Source organism: Lepisma saccharinum, chromosome 13, assembly GCF_977018435.1.
Source record: "Lepisma saccharinum chromosome 13, izLepSacc3.1, whole genome shotgun sequence".
Lineage (NCBI taxonomy): Eukaryota > Metazoa > Arthropoda > Insecta > Zygentoma > Lepismatidae > Lepisma > Lepisma saccharinum.
This window is the reverse complement of record NC_139241.1, coordinates 42979368-43000223: the sequence shown is the minus strand read 5'-3', so window position 1 is coordinate 43000223 and position 20856 is coordinate 42979368. Positions and strand designations below refer to the sequence as shown.

The following is a 20856-nucleotide window of genomic DNA, read 5'->3' as shown; positions in this document are numbered from 1 at the left end:
CTCGAGTTCGACTCAGCCTGGACAACAGTGATGGATATTTTCAACGTCTTATGTATATGGGTATGTTTATCATTTATGAACCTACATATTCATATATGTATGAGAGATATTTTCATTTTCCAAGGTCTTGTAGTGAAATAATCACCCTGTTCAATGTGGTTCAATATGATAATATATTTACATTAACACTTCTCATAAATTTACTAAATCTATAACATATTTACGAGTTGTGAGAGTTACTCATTGTATAATATAATCTATACTAGAAAAAAAGCTGTGGATTGTCTATGGAGGTGGTTGTTAGAAAAAGGGTGGATATTTTAATAGCATGGGAATACCTTAGGTGGTTTAACTTGCTAACAGAGTATAATTATTTTTACGTAACGATAAGATATTTAGGCAGAAGGAAGGGTTAGCAATGGGTAACCTGGTATCCGGAATCATCGCCAGCATTTTTATGCATTACATAGAGAAGGCGTCTCTGGAACAGGCTAGAGATGGAATTAAATACTACGGAAGATATGTGGATGATATTTTAGTAATTGGGAAGAAGGAAGAGTTGGATAAGGTATTTGAATGTTTAGAGAAACAAGACGAACAGATAAAATTCACTAGAGAAAATCTTGTAGGTGATAAAATTAATTTCTTAGATCTTGGTTTTACTAAGATGGGTAAGAAAATAAGAACAGGTGGTATATCACAAACAATTAGCCGGGGATTTATACATCCATAAAGAATTGGAACATCCAGGCAGAGTTAAAAGGAATGTATACCTCAACTTCTTTATTAGGGCAGGAAGACTATGTAGTGGGGAAGAAGAAAGGGTAAAGGAAGAGGAATGAGTAATGGAGGTAGGGAGGAAAAATGGATTTAAGAACCATGAAATGAAATGCATACAAAGGAACGTGCAGAAAATAGTCACCCGAGATATACCTGTAAATAGAGATAAGAAGGAGAAAACAGAGGGGGGGGGGGGGAGAAGAAGAGAAAGAAAAAGTAAGGAGAATATTAGGTTAGTAGGGATCCAGTATTTTAAAGGGTTATCCGAGAAAATTGAGAAAACAGTAAGAGAGTATGGGATTAGATGCGGGATGAGGGCTCCACGGAATATAGAGAAAAATTTCACCAACACAAAAGGGGAGCAAAAGGGGAAAAAAAAACCCTGAGGAAGTCAAAAGCGTATACAGGATTAGTTGTGAATGTCGCAAAAAGTATATAGAACAGACAGGAAGAAGTATGCATGTAAGATGGCAAAGGGGGGGCACGAGGATGACATTAGGGAGGGAGTCATGATAAGCAGACATAAGATCGTTAATAATGAGGTTACAAGAAAAGAAGGCAACAAATTGAATAGAAATGTCTACGAGACCGCGAATATTTGCATGGGAAGAAGTAAAAAATTGAACAGAGATGATGGAAATTTAGAGGAAGGATGGGTAAAATTTTTTAAAAAATGGGATAGAACAAAGGAAGAAGATCGTAAGATAGGATTCCATGTTACTCCGGAAGTGGTCCGTGCGACTGAGGTGGAACGAGAGTTTGAGTTGGATTGGTGATGCAAGTAAGGGAAGGCGGAACAGCGTAGGAGGGGAATTAACCTTTACAACTTCTCGGTCAGGATCAGAGCAAACAGAACCACGGAACGTGTTTAGTCAATTTAATAAGATCCCGTGCAAATGAAGTTTTACAGAGAATGGGGAACACCTTATAGCAGGATTATTAACTGAGGGTTTTAATTGAATGGTGACCTGTTTTCAACAAGTGTTTTTCAACCAAACCTTTTAACACCCGTGACGCAGCATAAAATGATTTGTGCCTAGCGGAAAAAGAACCTGAGGAAGGGGGCAGTCGAACCCCAAAACGTAGTTTCGAAATTCTATACTCACTCACGTAAGTAAGACTAATTTGTACAAATTTAGTATAGATTATTTTACTAAATCTATAAGAAAAAACAAAAACACTGATGTGAAAGTTGTTATTCGAGGACCATTGCCTGCCAAATAGCTTTTTGTTGGATGATGCGTGGTTAGGGCATTGTATCTCATTACCGCTCTTTTCCGGATGTCAATACTGAATTTTAGAAACATGGTATTATTTCACAATTACTTCACTTTCTAAATACTTATATAAAAAGTTTCCAATGTATCACAAACATCCTAGGGATGGGACAAATTATTCGGTACTTTATTGGCCGATATCTGTAAAATTACAGATTATTTTAGAGATCCTATATATATCTATAAAAATCTTATAATTTAGTGCAAAATTCTGATATTTTGTTATACATTTTTTTATGGATAATATTAATTCCCAATCCATTAAAAAAAAATGTACTTACAAATGGTTCACTTCTTCCTGTCCAACATTGCAGACCAATTTTATCATCCTCCTTCTGATCTTAAAAACAGGTCCGAAACATTGGACAATAAGAAATACACTTAAGTACACATTTTCTTTTTATGCAATTTATCTCAAGAAATTTTGATGTCGCAAACATCATGCTTGTACATTCAAAATTCTTGAGTCAAAAATAAAAATACCAGGTTATGTTGAAAAGTCAGTGAACAAGAATTCCTCCATGCTTTCCCTACTTGAAAAAAGAAAGAAAAACACAATTTGAAAAGATATGCTTTGTTCCTCAAGCTTTACGGCAAGATTTCATTACTCAAAATTACTTTCATCTTGGTTATTTGCTACAGAAAATCACAAAACAAGGTGTCCACACTGTAAACAAGTCAAAAAAAGATTTGATAACATGATTATCCAAACAGCATCTTGCACACCTGAAATATCAGTTGAACTCATAATGCAAAAAAACACTCAATGACAAAAACATGGAATGTCTGCTTCGTAACAATTTGTACAAGTACGCAGTTAAAAAATTAAGTAAGAAAAACTGAGCATTACAAATATTATTGTAGCATGGTAAAATATTTTGAGCATAATATTCCTGAAACAAACATTTTACATGCTAAAAACAACATGTACATCAGTAATTCTATTTATAAACTGATTTTACACAAACCTATCACACCTTCATTTGATAATTGAATCGGCAGGTTTAAGAAGGGACTGAAGACCAAAAAATGGCAAAATGACCTTTTGGACTCGACATCATCAGAAAAGGTCGCTCTACATGCGAGTGTGAAGGAAGATATAAAAAGCAGTCCCTAGAGGAAGATAAAGAACCCTGAAATCAACGTAAGGTGTAAGAAGGAAATTAATCCCGGACCTGTGACAATCTCCACAGATGCAGCTTACAATGCCACATTACCAATCAACGAAAAAACAGTGAATGATGTTAGGAAAATCATCCTCTATATTCCAGTCGACAAAAAACCTTTCTACGACGTCATGGTAACTGGGCCTACAACTTCTCACCATGATGAAGATGAGTCGGTGGATGAATTACTGTTTGTTGTTCGACTTGCCTTCAAATTTCCAAAATTTGGACATTATTTTGTATTATTCATTCCATTGTGCACTTTCGTGTTGTAAACTACACGAGAATATATTATCTTTCCAATGTACACTTTATTTCCATTTTTTCCCCAGCAAAAACTTCGTACGTTTTAAGAAGGAAATAAATCCACCACCTTATTTACAAGTTCAGGTTACATGTACATTGTTTTCCACATACTCCTCTATACCTACACAGGGTTCACACGTTCCAGTATGAATTTTGTTGTTCTTGGACACACACTTTCCCACTTATACAGTTTTTTTTTATTTCCCACAAATTTACTTTTTGGACTTATTCCCTTCTTAAACCTGCCAATTCAATTATAAGCTAGACCTCCATGTATTAGTAAAGACCTCCTTGCATTTACAGCCTTGAAAGGTTTCAAAGTGTAGCAAAGACTTTGCATTGTGCAAAAAATATAGCAACATGTGCTTTTATGTTTGTTTATTGTTCCATTTTGTGCACTCAGACCATACATAACTCTACTGCCTTTCCTGTTTAGCGGAAAGCAAGAAATGTTTCCATCAAAACACTCAAAGAAACATTTAAAAAAGCGAAATTATAATATTTTTGCTTACTTTAATGGCCTGCAATTCTCGACAGAAAATTAACAAAAACTGAACAAGGTACAAGGGGAAGTCAGTAAATAATCACAAACTGATGTGGGATAGCTGAAAATAGTAAAGTGTAGTTTCTAAAGGTGTCAGCACAATTCAACTTGATGATAATTAGTTAGCAGTCACTAGATTGCAGATGCACGCATGGGCAGCTCCGTTTAAAAATGGCATCTGTGCCAGAGGACTGTACGTTAGAAGACGAGCGTGCTGTTGAGAGTTTCTTGTGGGCAAAAGGATATTCAAACGTAAATGTTTCCTGTTTATGGTGAGAAGTGTTTTTCACATAAAGTGGTGACAACTGGGTCGTCCTGTTCAGATTGCAACAGAACAAACAGTGTAGTGGGTGGAGAATAAAAATGGTTCGAACTTACAGGTGAGAGGTGATAAGATAGCATAGCAACTGCAATAGGGTGTTCTCATGGTTTAGCCTACAGCGACTTTTACCTGTTTTGCCTGATAAAAATGTTTCATGGATAATGAAGATGTTGAACGTGAGGTACGACTGTGGCTGAGACAGCAGTAAATAAAGTACCAGGTTTTGGAGGACTGATAAAGCGATGGAACAAGTGTATAAATGATGGTGGAGTTTACGTTGAAAAATAAAAACTGTTTTCAAGTCAGCATATCACTTAGTATTTTCTTTGAATAAACGTTTTTGACCTACTTACTGACACCCTTGTAATAGCTTACGTGTCATGAAACTACCATATTTTTGTCTATTCAATACAGCTTAAATTATAGTTGTAACTATTAATGTTGCCCATCAGTAAACATGAACGAGCATCAAATAACATTTCTCAACACAGAACACTACTAATGGCCCACACTAATATATGTAGGTCTAGACTGTAGTTGCAAAATAACCTTTGTAAACAACTTTTTTTCTTAAATAAAGAAATTACATCATTTTGCAGTGTAGTTACAAAATAAAAACTTTACACTTTTTTACCTTTTGTCTTTTGTGCTTCTCATAAAAAAATATCAATATGAACTGCGTGTATTACTCCTGTCTTTACAGAAAGTACATTAAACTCATGATTCACGATCCTTGTTACAATTTCTTTCACATTTTCTCAAGGATTATTGGAACCTTTATTCTTCAAAATGTTTATAGAACTGAAAAATGGGATAGATAGAACTTTCTTTCATTTAAAAAATATTGTCTTTTTTAAAAAAAAGTTAAGAGGAAAAATTATAGTGTAAACTGAAAAAAAAGGACCTCCTTTAGGCTAAAATAAAAGATGCTAAAAATGTAAACATTTTACTGCTGAGAATAAAGCATGGAAATTCTCAACAAGATTTATGAAAACACAAAATGGCATGAAACACTGCGACCCCTATACCTCTATGGTTTGCTATTATTATTATTGTCTGGTCCACTCCATTTAACAAAAATAAATTACAATTTTTTTCTTTAATTTCTTTTAACTTTATGTGTTAATGTAATAAGATTCCCCTCTTATTACAGGGAAAATAGGATTTTTATTATTATTTTTTAAATATTGTTGTCTTGAGAAATGCAAAGCTATTAAAGCCGTAAAATATTTATCTGAATAAATTAATAAAAGACATTTCATAGACAGGTACGTATCACAGGATTCCTGGGTATCCCCTCCTGGACTGTTGCAGTTCATGGACTATCTAGAGGTTCATTCTGGAAAAGCACGGTGCAGAAAATGGAGCGGAGCCTGTCTCTCGCTGGCTGGAACGTTGGCTGGAGAACTAACGAGTACTGATAATATGCAATCGCTTTTTCAAAGTCTCCCTGTAAGAAAAATATATGGGAAGCTTTAGATAGTGATAATGTTACATTTGCAAATTGAAAAAAAAAAAAAACAACACAAAATGCAGTGGAACAAAAAGTTATTGCACACTGAAGTACATACCTTGGATTAATTTTCAACATAGTTGTCTCCACTGTTAAGACACTTATCATAACCACCCAGCTCAAAAATTCCTCTATCCACCTGAACAAATTCAAGACGTAACTGTTTAGGAAAATATGAATGATTCAATAAGAAAACGTACGAGGGGAGAGTGAAAAGTTTTGAGCCTCACAGGGAAGGGGTGTTTGAGCTACAGTTCCTCATCATGATTTCTCTACATATGTAATCACATAATCTCTAGAATCACCCTCCAGATCAATGCACTTATGCATTCTGTGCTGCAATTTATTTACAGTCATCTGGTAGAATGATTTGTCCTGAGTCTCACACCACCGAATGACTGCCTTCGTCCGTGTGGAAGTGAAGTCCTCAAAGTGAATTCTTCATACCAGGGAAAATATGAAAACCTGACGAGGGCAGGTCGGGGGAATAAGGTGGATGGGGAAGTGCGGTGAAGCCGCACTCGACCAAAGCAGCTTGTGCAGTGAGGCCTTGCCGACAGAGATACCGAATCACGGCCCTATCGGCCACTCTCTTCTCTGACACTTCATTCATTTTCACCCTGACAAAAAAATAGAAGAAAACATGTGAATGTTATAAAGGTTTGCACAGTGTGTCCTAAAACTCAAACCTTACATCCTTCAAAATTTTAACTACCTAGCATCATTCCTTCCATGTGAGGCTCAAAACTTTCACTCTCCCCTCGTATATTCTTGCCTTGACACTCTGCACATTTTTCTTATGAATATTGCCGATACTAGAAAGGTTCACAAATTATCCTATTTTTGGATTCACATTGGTTTACTGAGTAAGATAAGGAAAATCGTTAGAAAATATACATATTAAATCTATCTCTCATTTAAAACTTAAAACATGATCCAGTTAATTCTTCTGTTGCTAGAAATAGTGCAATATCTGGCTATAGGCAAAGTGCTTCCAAGGCAGGAAGTACAAAATCATACAAGATAAAATAAATACTTAAAACAACAAAACACTTAAATAAAAACACCTTCATCACGTTACTTCCATATCGTATGAAAAATAATTTTGATCCATGACAAGGCTTCCTTATCCTAGTATTTTGGGTAATGGATATCTTATTTTGGAAGTGGGTGCCAACTTCACATAAACATAAGGGTGGGAGAGGCGGCAAGATTTACAACAATGCTTTATGTATAATGGGTATAATTCTTGAAAAATATGTTTGTATGTATGTATGCAACTGTCATAAAAATTGAAAATTATGTCAAAAAAATTAAAATATGTCAGAATAATTCAGAAATATTCCCAGTAAAGTCAAAAATATGCACAACAGTATTTTAGAATATTTCATTATACGGGAAGTCAGTATCTTCCAGGTAAGATCGACTAGGGCACAAATTTCGCAGCGACCCTTCTCATTCCAAAATTTTCCGTTAAAATTTGCTGAACCGAGCTCCAAGATAGTCCAGATAACTTCCCCAGCTCTTCAATGGTCCGTCGTCGGTCTTCGAGCACAAGTTCACTAATTTTGTCGACATTTTCGTCCGTTCTGGAAGTTGACGGACGTCCAGAACGGCGTTTATCATCAATCGACATGTCACCTTTCTTGAAGCAAGAAAACCACTCGTACACTTGAGTTTTCCCCATAGCGCTGTCCTTGTAAGCTGTGTTCAACATCACAACCGTTTCTGCGGCATTTTTTCCGAGCAGGAAACAAAATTTCACAGCCACACGCTGTTCTCTTACATCAGCCATCACAAAAAACGAGGTGCGAGCAAAACTGCTTTTACGAAAAAAATCACTGACCAGAGACAACCTTCCCCAGTGAAGTCACTGGCTGCACTAAACTCACAACGAGTTGCTCGACGCTTGCCTGGCAGGAAAAATTCGTACTACGGAAGCTTCGCCCAGCGCAGCATTATTTTTATTTTTTTTTGGGTACCCCCTAGTATACACTGATGGTAAAGAAAGCATGGTAACATGAACAATTAGGTAAAGTACCCCATGCATATAGCACCGTGACATGAAGGCATAGTTAGGGGATGTGGGAGTAGGGGCCCACACATTCTCGATCTCGGCCATTTTGGAGATGATGTGATCAGCACCATGCTCTGGCTGGCTTTACCCCCAGGGTTGCTTCCAAATACCCATTGATTTGAGGCTGGGTGAGCCCCAGAGCTGCTTTATGGGGGACAAGGCAGGAAAAATTCCAACCTTAGATCACCTACCCCAGGAACTGAACCCGGATCCCCCATGGCAGTCGGATCCCCTACCCACAAGACCTCTATGGCTTTTTAATAAGAACAGATATCATGATACCATGAACAATTACAAATAATTATGCCCCTCCCCACAGTTCAAATGTTGATCTGCAGAAAACATTACTTCTGAAAGTTATTTTTGGAATACAGATACACGCTCTGTATAATCACACTTCAATAGAGCTTCTCAACCAGGATATTGTTCGTTGAGTATCTTCAGCTGTGGTCTTAAGAAAAAAAACACTGAACAATCATCTACACACCTGTTGTAAAGTTGCCCGATCAGATATTTCAGTAGTAAAGTAACTGATCCCACTTATAACATGCAAAATGTTTGCTGAAAGCACTCACCTTTGAAGTGTATATGTTTCCCATGGTAAAATGGGTAACCACAAATTTGGGAGCTACTTCTAAAGCCATATTGGTTACAATCAATGCATCATTGTACAGCCCTGCCCTGAAAACAAAACAATCCTGTAAATATATACATATTCAAAACTTGTTTCAAACCAACTGTTATTCTTAACTTTTACAAACTCAGAAAATATAATGCATAAACTTCATGTTTTCATAGCAGAAACACCGTTCGAACTAACTCTTACCATGCTTGCAAAAGGATTTTAATTACAAAATTGTGGTAAAGTTTGTTTTCAGACAGGTTATTTGCAGCTGGACCTACAGTTTAAAGTGAAATCTGCACAACTGCATTGTGCCTCCACCAGGAATTGAACCTGGGATCTCTTGATTAACTCTATTCAGGGAGACCACCTTTTTAATCACTTATCAATTTCAGTGATACATCCTAGCATCAAAAAATAGCCAATGGTGAATGGTGTCAAAGAGTCCCATTGAAATACAAGGTGGCGCAAAAGTCAGTTTACCCAAAAAACACATTGATAATAGTATTACGATAGTGTACATTACGCGGGGTTGGCAACACTGATGAAGTTGAGCATGCCCTAGTATTCTGTGCTTGCAACAGAGATAGAATCGTCAGAGTGGGGTTGCGTATGTGCAAGTACCAGTAAGATGAAATGGCTGCCGTAATTCAAAATCCCGCCAAATGTGAAGTGAGATCTGTCATACGATTTCTGAATGCCAAAGGACAGAATGCAGCTGACATCCATCGGGAATTGTGTGCCATTTATGGACCAACAGTGATGAGTGAAGGAAAGGTCAGGCAATGGTGCAGAGAGTTTCGGGAAGGGCGTTTAAATGTCCATGACGATGAGCGTAGCGGAAGGCCTAGTGTTCAGACGGACGATCTGGTGGAACGTGTTAACGAGAAAGTGCATTCCAATCGGTGGTTCACAATATCTGAACTCGCCAAAGAGTTTCCAGAAGTGTCTGCGAAAACAGTGCATCGAATTGTGACTGACAACCTGGGGTATCACAAACTGTGTGCAAGGTGGTTACCAAACATGCTGACAGATGCTCACAAAGAGCAAAGAAGGACAGCTGCAAGTTTTTTTTTGGCCTGCTGGGGGGGGGGGGGGGGGAGGATAGGGATGATCTCTTTTCGCACATAGTGACGGGGGGTGAAACGTGGATATTGTACGCCACTGGGGAGTTGAAGCAGCAGTCAATGCAATGGCGGCACTCTGGTTCTCCTAAAGCCATGGCAACCGTGTTTTGGGACCAAAAGGGTGTGATTTTTGTAGAATTCTTGGAACCAGGATGAACCAGCAGAGGTGTATTGCGAAACACTGAATAATCTGCGACGTGCCATCCAAAATCTGCGAAGAGGAATGCTACGCTCTGGAATTTTTCTGATCCATGACAACGCCCACCTACAAACAGCTGCTTGTACTGTTAGACAATTCAAAGATTTCGAAGGGAACTATTCAATCATCCCCCTTACAGCCCCCACCTTGTCCCCAGCGATTTCTTTATTTTTCTTCACCTGAAAAAATGGCTTGCATCAAAGCGTTTCAACGACAGTGACGTGCTCAAGACATCAGTTCTGGACTGGCTGCACTCTCAGGTGGCAGATTTTTATGCAGAGGGTATACGGAAGCTTGTGCCACGCTATCGAAAATGTCTGGAGGTTAATGGTGACTACGTCGAAAAATAGCCAAACGTGGCAGAAAAGCAAAGTAAAATAAATCAAATCAATCAATCACGATATTTTCACTATGAACATTGAGGAATGAAATGATATGAAGTGTACGAGTTCAAATGCAAAATTTGACAATTTGTCTTTGCACTAATTTTTCTCGAGAATAAAGTAATTTAAATGAAGAGTTTTAACTTACCTGTGAAAGATGTTAGCTAAGCTAATAAGTGGAATGTCTTTAACGTTTCGTGGGGCATACTGTAGTGCTTGTCTGATACAGTTGATCGCCTGCTCTGCATTCCCCACTACTCGCCAGTATAAGGCTGCGACTGTGGCAAGAACCCACGATGTAGCATTCTGGAAAGTAAATTGAAGTTATGTATATACTTTTTTTTCCGTAAGTTTCATCACAAAACTAGTGTCACATGTAAAGTACATGCATATCTGTTTCATACACATGTTATGCACCTCCACTGGTCCTCTAGGGCAATCATGTCAAACTCAAATCGTAAGCAGGGCTGCATAATGATAATGACACAATTCTCCGGGCCGCACATATCGAACCTAAACCCCTTGATGTCCAAAACTATGGTAATTTCCTTCAACGGAAAGGGGATGGGGGGGTTGCAGTGATTTCTCTTGCATCATCAGTATATTACGTAAATCCCAAAAATTAGCAACTGGAGGGTGATGCAAAAATCACAGGGGAGAATTCCCCCTCATCCCACTTTACATAGAATTGAATGGTTTCACAATTACGTGTGTGTATATAATTGTATTAAAAATATTTAAATTATAATCCTTATATGTTTTTCATTTCTTGAAATAACATCAAAATTTTTTTCCATCAGTGATAACATTTTACATGCTTATTTCAAGAATAATTGGCCAGAATGGTGCAAACATTTTGGCAAAAAACTGTATATGGACAATTCTACTTTCGTTTCCCACCTCTCAAATGTCCACAATTTGTTTTTGTGAGGAGAACAACAAGAATGCAGACAAAAACCATTTGTCAGTAATTTTTTATCCTTGGTTGGGCTGTGTTACCTATCTAGGGAAAATAGGTCAATCTGGTGAAGTTCCGATGAGTCCAGGCTTTCTCATGAGAAAAGGAAAAGCATGACACTACATGCACTGATAGTTCTGCATGCGTGAAATGCATGTAAGGCCAAGGAGGGTCGCATACGGCCTGCAGGCTGCGAGTTTGATATGGCTGCTCTAGGGCCTGTGACAGGTCACAGCTGAGTTATCCAAATCGAACTCCTCAGTTTGGCTAATGGGGTAACAGATGGTCAGGACCTCACTGGTCACTGGTGTCCGATTTATAACTTTCTTTAGTTTGAAATGAAAGATGATGGAAATTTCTTCCAATAAATTTATTTATTGTGCTTTTGCACAATTACAATAAAACTTAATCACTGGCAATCCTGAATCTATGCTTGCAACTCTGTAACAGGCAACCCTTCCAAGATTAATCAACGGTTTGTTGGTATCGCAGGAACAATAGCTTGAAAGCGTACGTTTGTGAGGAAATTGTCCAAGGCCAATGCCAAATCTGCCCTACAAGTTTCACCTGTGATACCAGCCTTATGGCAACTGGATAAAGAAGGCCGAAAAGTACACAATTTGGCCCTTTTTTACACAGAAAATTTGTTGACAAAATACCAAGGTAACTTAGTCGATATTTACATGTATCTATGGTATTTCATAATTACATCATGCAATTTAGGCTTTTACAATATCTACATAAATCTTTTTCAAATGTCAAGTGAGGTTACAAAATAATTAATTTTGATATCTAAAACCAGTGCACATTCATTCCAGAATGCTCGAATTTTGTGCATGGCACAGATTAATGCATGTGCACTGCTGTTTTACAATGTGAGCATGATTAGATTCGAATGGGGCAAGACACACAATGTTTATTATTGTTTCCCGTTTCTCTGCTAACTATGTTGCCGGCTGAATGCTATTTTGTCGTTTCTCCACTTTTCGTCAGAAATGATGTTAAGGTATTCCTTACAGGTTAATGCATCACACTCTGAAGCAATATATCTGGCTGTCAAGTGGTGCGAATTATCAACATTAATAAAATATTTGCGCAAACCTTCTAGTGTATTCAATATCCTCATATGGCAAACTTTAATCAGCTCTCCTGCAAAGTCAGTGCAGATGGATATATGACAACATAGTATTCAACCAATTATGTTGTAAAGCCACTGATATGACACAGTGATGTCAACAGAAACACTGATCTTGATTTAAACTGTAACATAATATCTTAATGATGCTTTTAGGATGATGATAATGTATGTAACAACTTAGTGCTAGTTTATATTTTAGGGAATGAGAGACATAATAGTACATAAACACAGAGAAATGATGTACTCAACAAACTAAATTATAATTTACTCTCCCCGCTTTTCTAACCCAGATGTGTATGAAGCAGAATGCGAGTTCAAGGCACTACGTCAGCAGATCTATCAATGAAAGAATCCAGCAGCAGCCAACAGGTGCCAAAGAAAATCCTAACCCACCACCGGACTCCCTAAACATAAGAGATACATCACCATCATCATCCTTTGCAGTTTCCTGCCTCTGGCTGGGTCCGATACAATAACCACAAAATCAAAAAAAGTACACTATAAAATGATGATTATTCGGCACATTAACACACATTCATACAAAACATTATATTTATGTTATCTCTACTATATTTGGCATAATAATAAATAGAATACTTCTTACCTTCATTGTAGCATACCTTGAAATGCCAATTCTGTTAACAAGTGTTCGTTTTTGTTGAATACTAAAGATAAATTTGATATAGAAATACAATAAAGCCTTAATACATGTATATCCTTCAGATGCAAGTGTATAAAGTAAAACCATACAAAACATGATCACACACCAATCATGACATAGAAAGTCACTGAATGTAAATCCTTCCTATCCCATCCACGGTTATTCCATGACTGTCGACATAACACAGTCAAGCAAGACCATGAATTAACTTTAATATCTTCTGAAGTTGAAATTCACATAATTTACAGGATGGTCGTAAGAGGCATTGGATTTCACTTAACCCCATAAAAAACAACAACCTGTCAAAACATATTCTGAGACGGTATTGTTAACACAGTGAGGCATAACTTGCAACTAATGCACATCAGTGAAATCTACAGTCTCCCTCTGTTCCTGGCTACGGGAGAGAAAGGTTGTAAATATCAGTAAAGTCCTTACTTTATAGTCATATGGAAGTAGCAAAAATATACAGTCAAGGTGTAATATCTTTTGAGCCATAAAACGTTATCAAAGAAAATTTTGAGACAAAATTAACAACATTAACAAAGTAAATTTTAAGACAAAATTAACAGCATTTAATTATATTTTGCAATGAGCTTCATTGTCTGGAAATAAGCGGTGTGGGAAGTCTATTCATCCTAGTAGGAAGCACCATGAGACTGGCCTCCACTGTACAATATTTGGAAATTTTAAGGACGGTATTTATTCATCAAACCAAGAATTCCACACAAATAGCTCCCACACTGAAGAACTTAGAATACTACAAGAAAATGCAAGTCTCACCTCCCGAAAAGCCAGGGCAATCTGCGTTCCAACTTCCCTAACACTCCTATTCTCCTCTCCTGTGAGGGTGAGGAGAGTCTCTTCCAGCCCACTCTCTGCACTCACGGACAGCCTATCCCTCAGCCTCACTCCAGGAATATGGTCCAGCGTCACCAGGGATGGAGGTAGAGCGGAATCACAAAACGGCTCCTTTGGATCATGTGGACCTTCTGGCATTGGACGTATATGAGACTTTATGCTGGAGAAAAAAAGTGTGCAAAAATCAATTCCCGTCATTTTACCCATGTCTCAACTTTTTAAAATTATATCAGCAATAATCACAGAGTTTAGTTATACAGGGTAATTCAGAAGTTCTTCAACTGAAAATCTGACTTTACATAACTTGAGCGATTACATGATTTGCTACTTCCAATTAAGGCGATCTCCTGCCCTGGCGAAGGTCTGAGCATTTTCCATGTAAGCTTATGGGGTATTTTGGTGATGATTATCTCGAGAACCAGTAGACCAAAAAATTTCAAATTTTAACTGAACACTGAGAAAGGATGTTTCTAGAGAACCACTGATTAATATTTTCATTTTCTGCATCAACGTCCTGAAAATTAATTAATTAATTTTACTCTTTTTTTACTTTTCTTGACAGAGCAACACTACAGAGAGCCCAGTCAGCTCTTCACGGAACCTCGTTCACGACTAATAAACCCGAGGAGAGCTCACCAGATGTTTTAGAGCAGCAGAAATCGGTTTCGGGTATATATATCCAGGGAGGAAAGCTCCGAATATTGAACTGGGTATTTTTGAAATTATAGGGCTAGATTGAAAATGGACAGAAGAAAATGTTTAGGAATGTGAATAGAATCAGCACAGATATATGTTCACTTAGACTGGAGTATGAAATTTCTCGAAGTACCGGGATGGCGAAAGTATGCTGCAAAGCAATGCTGAGGGCGACATATTCCCCAGTATCTCAGATGTCAAGAAGAGAAATATTACATAATGTCCATTTCAAAAATATTTCGGCAATGGAATAAAACATTGATATTCTGTGATGAAAAAGGTAAAATATCTGCCTTGTCACTGGCGTACGCCGAGGGGGAGCTGAAGCACTACAGCCCCTCCAAAAATTTTGAGAAAATCAAATAAACCGCAGGTTACATAGTTCATGAATATCTGGATAATGAACTTCTAACAATTGTCCAGATCAGCCTCCCCCCTTCCATGGCCAATATCACGTCCCCCAGATTATGCCATAATTTCCATAAAGTATTTTATTATGACACTGTCCTATTACTGAAAGTCATTTTTTAAGCTTTACTGAACAATTTACTTGATCTGCCTTTTCTTCATCTTGGAACTAATTATAGCGAATTAATTACTAACCAAATATGTTCCTCTCTGCCTCATTGCACACATTGCAACACGATATCCTTTTTATACATATATTTTACAAAAATATGTTGAATTTTATGATATTGAAAGGGAAAATATCCCTCTCCAAGAATTTTGATGGCGCAGTCTGCATCATCATTATCCCCTTGCGCGCGATGCACTTAATGAGCTGGGAGAAGGGTGGGGGGAGGGGGGAGACCTGAGGACAATGCACCAGATGCTCTGGACCTGCATACAACCAGTTTCAGGTATATGTAAAAGGGCAAAAGCCCCTTGAAGAAAAATCTAGGTATTTTTTTTTAAAATTGTAGTTTCGAAAGTTTCTGAGCAAACGTTTGATGAATAGAAACAGAATAGCCTATATTCCTTTAGTGTGGAATATGAAATTACTATGCTGCAAACAGTGCTTCGGGCAAGGAATGGGTGGGGTGGCGCTGGCATATTCCCCACAATCTCAGATGTCAAGAATACAGCAGATCAATTGCGCTAAATCAATTTCCAAAATATTTCAACAATGACCATAATATTGTTCTGTTCCGTAGCAGAGGGTCATTCCCGATGGCACATTATTAGCTTCATCGCCTTGTCGTCGTTCCTGGTCCGATAACCAGTGGAGGCACATAGTGGTTCGGATCCCACTTTAAGCTGTAGGTCCAGTCCCGATTAGCCTTACTATGCCCAGAGAGTGTGAAATTGAAAAGTTTTGTGAGAGAGTTTGGTGAAAAGTTTTGCAATACTGATGTCCGAAATTTTATTTTGTAAATTGCGAGAAGTGTAAGTTAATGCTGAGAAACGCTTCACAGTGCAACAACACTGCAATGCAGCTAGACATAAAAACTGTGTCGATACAGAAATGGACAAGGAAAGAACACAATGACTGCTGTTTGAGAAACCACAAAACAGAAAACCTCTATCTGACAATCTATCGGGCTAGTTTTGCAAGGATCTCTGTGAAATTATGGTTTCTTCAAATATTCCATTGCACGAATTAAATACTTGTAGTTTCCATAAGTTCTTGGAAAAGTACACGGTCCATCTCATTCCCTCAGAATCAACGTTAAGGAAGAACTATCTTACAGATTGTTACGACGAAACAATTAACAAAATAAGAGACCGTGTTTGCAACAAGATGGTTTTTCATAGAGGAAACAAGTGATGTAGATAGTAGATACGTGGCTAACGTTGTCGTAGGAACTCTAGAACATGAAGGTCCTGGACAAGTATTTCTCTTGGTGTGCGAGATCTTGGAAAGAGTGAATAGTTCATCCATCGCTGTCATGTTGGACACTGAAGTTGTTGTGGCCAGGTGAAATAAAATGAGAATGTGTACTCTTGTTTGTTACGGATGCTGCTCCTTATATGATTAAAGCAGCGATCCCAAAATGGTACACTTAACATGCCTCACATGTGCACTACACAGAGTGGCAGAAGATGTTAGCGTGAATTACAACAATGTAAATAAAGATATTGAAAATGGCAAAATGATATTTGTTAAGGCTCCGCTGTGAGTGCAGAGGCTTAAGGAAGAACTTACCCCTCCCTTCACAGCCTGTCATAACACGCTGGGGAACATGGCTACAAGCTGCTGAGTAGTACTGCACAAACTATAGCAATGTTAGCAAGATCTTTAATAATTTGGAGAAAAGCGATTCATCCTCCATCAAAATTGTGCAAGACTTGTTTTCATCCAGCCTGGCAACAAATTTGGCCTACATCAAGTCCAATTTCTGCATCATAGCAACATCCATCACTCGCCTTGAAACCGCAAGCATAGAATAATTCATGATATATGGTTAATTGATGAAAAGGCTATAATTTTTTGTAATGAGGTTTGATTTAATCCCCCAATTGCTCGCAACTGTGTGATGCATTACGGATTGTAAGAGAAACAGAAGATGAATTATAGCGAGCACGGGGTGAAGCAGCTGACAAAGTAAATGCAAAATTGAAAAGTGTGCTTCAACGAAACCCTGGATATTCAACCCTTTCTAAAATTTCTGACATTCTTTGCAGAAAAGATGTGCAAGTGGGCGAAGATTGAGAACTTTCCCCAAATGATCTAACCTTTTTCAGATATGCTCCTGTTACGTCATGTGACGTGGAAAGAAGTTTCTCCAGGTATAAGATTGTGCTTGCGGACAACAGAAGAGCATTCGGATTTGATAATTTGAAAATGCATGTTGTAATTCAGTGCAACCATAGTGATGGAGATGTGATGTAACTCTTTTTATGCATTTTCTGCAGTGTACATTTTAAACACTTTTATGACAGCCAGAAGATGTCCTTGTAAGTATCATTTTCTTGTGATTCTTTATTTTAGAAAAGCACGTTTCTTCTCAATAATTACCCTAAATATTATTTGTGCATGTATGAATGATAATGTATGTAATACAGTTTGTTTTTGAAAATTGTGTTTCATATATTTCTTACATGTCGTCATTTTAAATTTTACATACAGGGTGTCTACACTGAAATGCCCTATTTTTTGAGGCAGTTTAAAAATAGTAAATCTTTCTCGTTTCTGGTCTGACTTGTCCGTTGGGTGCAGAAGGACTTAAAGTTGCTGCCTAAATTTCAACGTGTGGCACGGATTGGTATTGGTGTAGTTGTCCATCGAAACCAAAATGGTGTCACTGCAGGAGAAGGCACAAACTGTGCTTTGATATGCGGAGAAATCCAAAGGCAGTTTCGTGTGTTTACAAGAAAGCAGCACCAGACGCCAAGAGGATAAAATCATGGCAGAGACAGTTTCTGGACACTGGTAGCATTCTGAAGCGGCATGGAGGGGGTCGGCGTGTCTCCAAAGAACAAGCTGAGAATGTCCTCCAAGCGTTCCAGCGAAGTCCACGCAAATCAATTCGTCAGGCTTTACGGGAACTTCACCACGTGCAACTGTTCATAAGGTCCTCAGAAAGCGGTTCCATCTGTATGCATACAAGGTATAGATTCTGCAGACCATCAAGCCTGATGACAAGCAACGACGATATGACTTTGCATGTGACATGCTTAACCAAATCGGCCAGAATCCTGCCTTCTTGTCAAGTGTAATGTTTTCTGATGAGGCCACATTCCATGTCTCTGGTACTGTGAATAAGCATAACATTAGAATTTGGGGTCAGAGAATCCACACAGTATCAGGGAAAAGGTGCGAGATAGCCCAAAAGTGAACGTTTAGTGTGGCCTCATGTGCGACAAGATCAATGGACCGTTCTTCTTTGCTGAGGAGACTGTCACAGGAACGACGTAACCTAGACATGCTAAGTTGTTTTGTTTTCCCCAGGTTGAAGACCTGCAATCAAACCTTTGGTTTCAGCAAGATGATGCTCCACCTCACTGGTTGCTGGATGTTCGAAAAACTCTGAATGAAACATTTCCAGGATGCTGGATTGGACGAGATGGACCCGTGCATTGGCCTCCACGTTCTCCGGACATCACACCATTAGATTTTTTTCTCTGGGGCTACGTGAAGGACACGGTGTTCGCCACTCCAGTACGGGACCTTAAAGATCTCCGTACTCTGATTGTGGAAGTGAGGTGCCACCTTTGAAATCTAGAAGATTTAAAGCTCAATATTTTACACTTTATAAGATTATGAATTACTTAATAGATTTGCCGGAAGTGTTGCAATATTTTAAACTTAGTGTTAAGCCAATAAATTTTAGGTGTCTGCTTCCTTTTTTTATTGATAAATCGAAAAATAATACCCATAAATCTTCAGTTGTTATCAGACTAGACTATGCACAAACTAAAATAAACTTGTTCAAAAGGGAATTAAAGTAGACTTCGCACTTTCTTTTATAACATATAGTTCAATAATAAAAATAAATATATTGTCATTGCCTAACATTTAAATTCACATTAAATTTGATTGTATTACAATTATTCAGTGTTTAGTGAAGCTGTGTTTATATTATACAGGGTGTCCGGCTTAAAAGTATAATAAAAGAAAAATTAATAAATTGAGAAGTAATTGAGATATTTATTGGCGGTTTGCTTCTACAAGTATGTTAACTCAAAATGTTTTTTTACGTATGCTTGCAGCAGTTGGTACTGCGTTCACATAAACGCGTGCGTCAGTGGCCATGTGGACTCAACAGCAGAAGGTGTTCTGTGTGCTTTCTCTCGCGGAACTAAAGTCTGTTACACTGGTACGTCATTTTCGGCGTGAATATGGACTGCGACCAACCGACGATGTTTCCAGTCATATTTCAATCAAGAGGTGGGACAAGCAGCTTCGGGAAACTGGAAGTTTGCTTTCGATGTCGGGCCGCTATGCCAAGCACGCAGTTCCAGAGGCTACTGTTGAATTAATCCGAGCATCCTTAAAGCAGAGCCCTCGTAAGTCAATCTGACAAGCAAGTAGGCAGTTACAGTTACCTCGTTCGACAGTACACAATGTCGTCCATAAAAGGTTGCGCCTACGGGCGTACAAAATGCAGCTTCGTCACAAAATCAAGCCCGAGGACAGGCCACGAGGGAAGAACTTCACGGAGACAATTCTGGCAAAAATTGATGAAAACTAGGCATTCCTTGATTTCATCTGTTTCTCGGACGAGGCTACATTTCACACTTCCGGCAAGGTAAACATGCACAATTGCCGCATATGGGGAAGTGAACCCCCCCCCCCCCCCCCACGTAGTGATGGGAGTGAGAACGTGACTCTCCGAAAGTGACTGTGTGGTGTGGATTGTTGAAGGACAGGGTTATAGGCCCATTCTTCTTCCTGGAGCCTACAGTTAATGCAAGAATGTACATCAACATGTTGGAGCTGTATGTTGTGCCACAACTTCCTTGTGAAGTGATCTTTCAACAAGATGGCACACCATGCCATATTGCAAACAATGTGAGGGATTTCTTGGATCATGAGTTCGCAGATCGCTGGATTGGGAGAGGTAGTCCATGGATTGCTTGGCCTCCCAGAAGCACAGACATTACGCCACTTGATTTTTTTCTGTGGGGGTTTATCAAGCAGTTCGTGATCTACCAGAGCTACACCATCGCATTCGTGCAGCTATCGCTAACGTTGCGCTTGCAATGTTGCAAAACACTTGAGAGAAAAGTGGAATACAGATTAGATGTCTGTCGTGCCACTAATGGTGCACATATTGAGGTGTATTAGGTATGTAAAAAAACATTTTGAGTTAACATACTTGTAGAAGCAAACCGCCAATAAATATCTCAATTACTTCTCAAGTTATTAATTTTTCTTTTATTATACTTTAAAGCCGGACACCCTGTATTATTTTTATCGATACTATGTATTTAAAGTCATGATTCATTTACTCTCATATGGATTTGATATTTGTACAATTTATGTAATTAATCTTAGTGTTTATCGACTATTGTGTGATGTATAATATGTTTGTATCTGAAAGTATTTAGCGATACTCTGTTGTGATTGTACTAAATTGTGTATGAATTTTGTTCTGTTACTTTGTATAACATACCTACTGTCATTTCTATTCTCTATTTTCTGTATCTTTTTCGTTGTAATTTTGTAATTCTGTAGCTCTCTATGTAATTTTTAAAATGTATATTTATTCTTTATTATAAATGTTTTTAATATAACCCTTTATAATTGGAACAATATGTTCTGTTAAGGATCTTTGCTAAA

The 20856-nt window shown here is 38.1% G+C and overlaps 1 protein-coding gene across 1 annotated transcript in view; it reads right to left on the bottom strand.

The window, feature by feature from the left end:
- Positions 1-4018: 4018 nt before the first annotated feature.
- LOC145997249 (tetratricopeptide repeat protein 17) overlaps positions 4019-20856 on the bottom strand; it is a 164778-nt gene continuing 147940 nt past the window's right edge. The window contains exons 16-19 of the mRNA XM_083134092.1: positions 13857-14094; positions 10465-10622; positions 8561-8666; positions 4019-5845 (exon numbers count right to left, since the gene is read on the bottom strand). Of these exons, the coding sequence (XP_082990218.1) occupies positions 5711-5845; positions 8561-8666; positions 10465-10622; positions 13857-14094 (637 nt within the window). The 3' untranslated portion in view covers positions 4019-5710. The remainder of the gene's footprint in view (positions 5846-8560; positions 8667-10464; positions 10623-13856; positions 14095-20856) is intronic.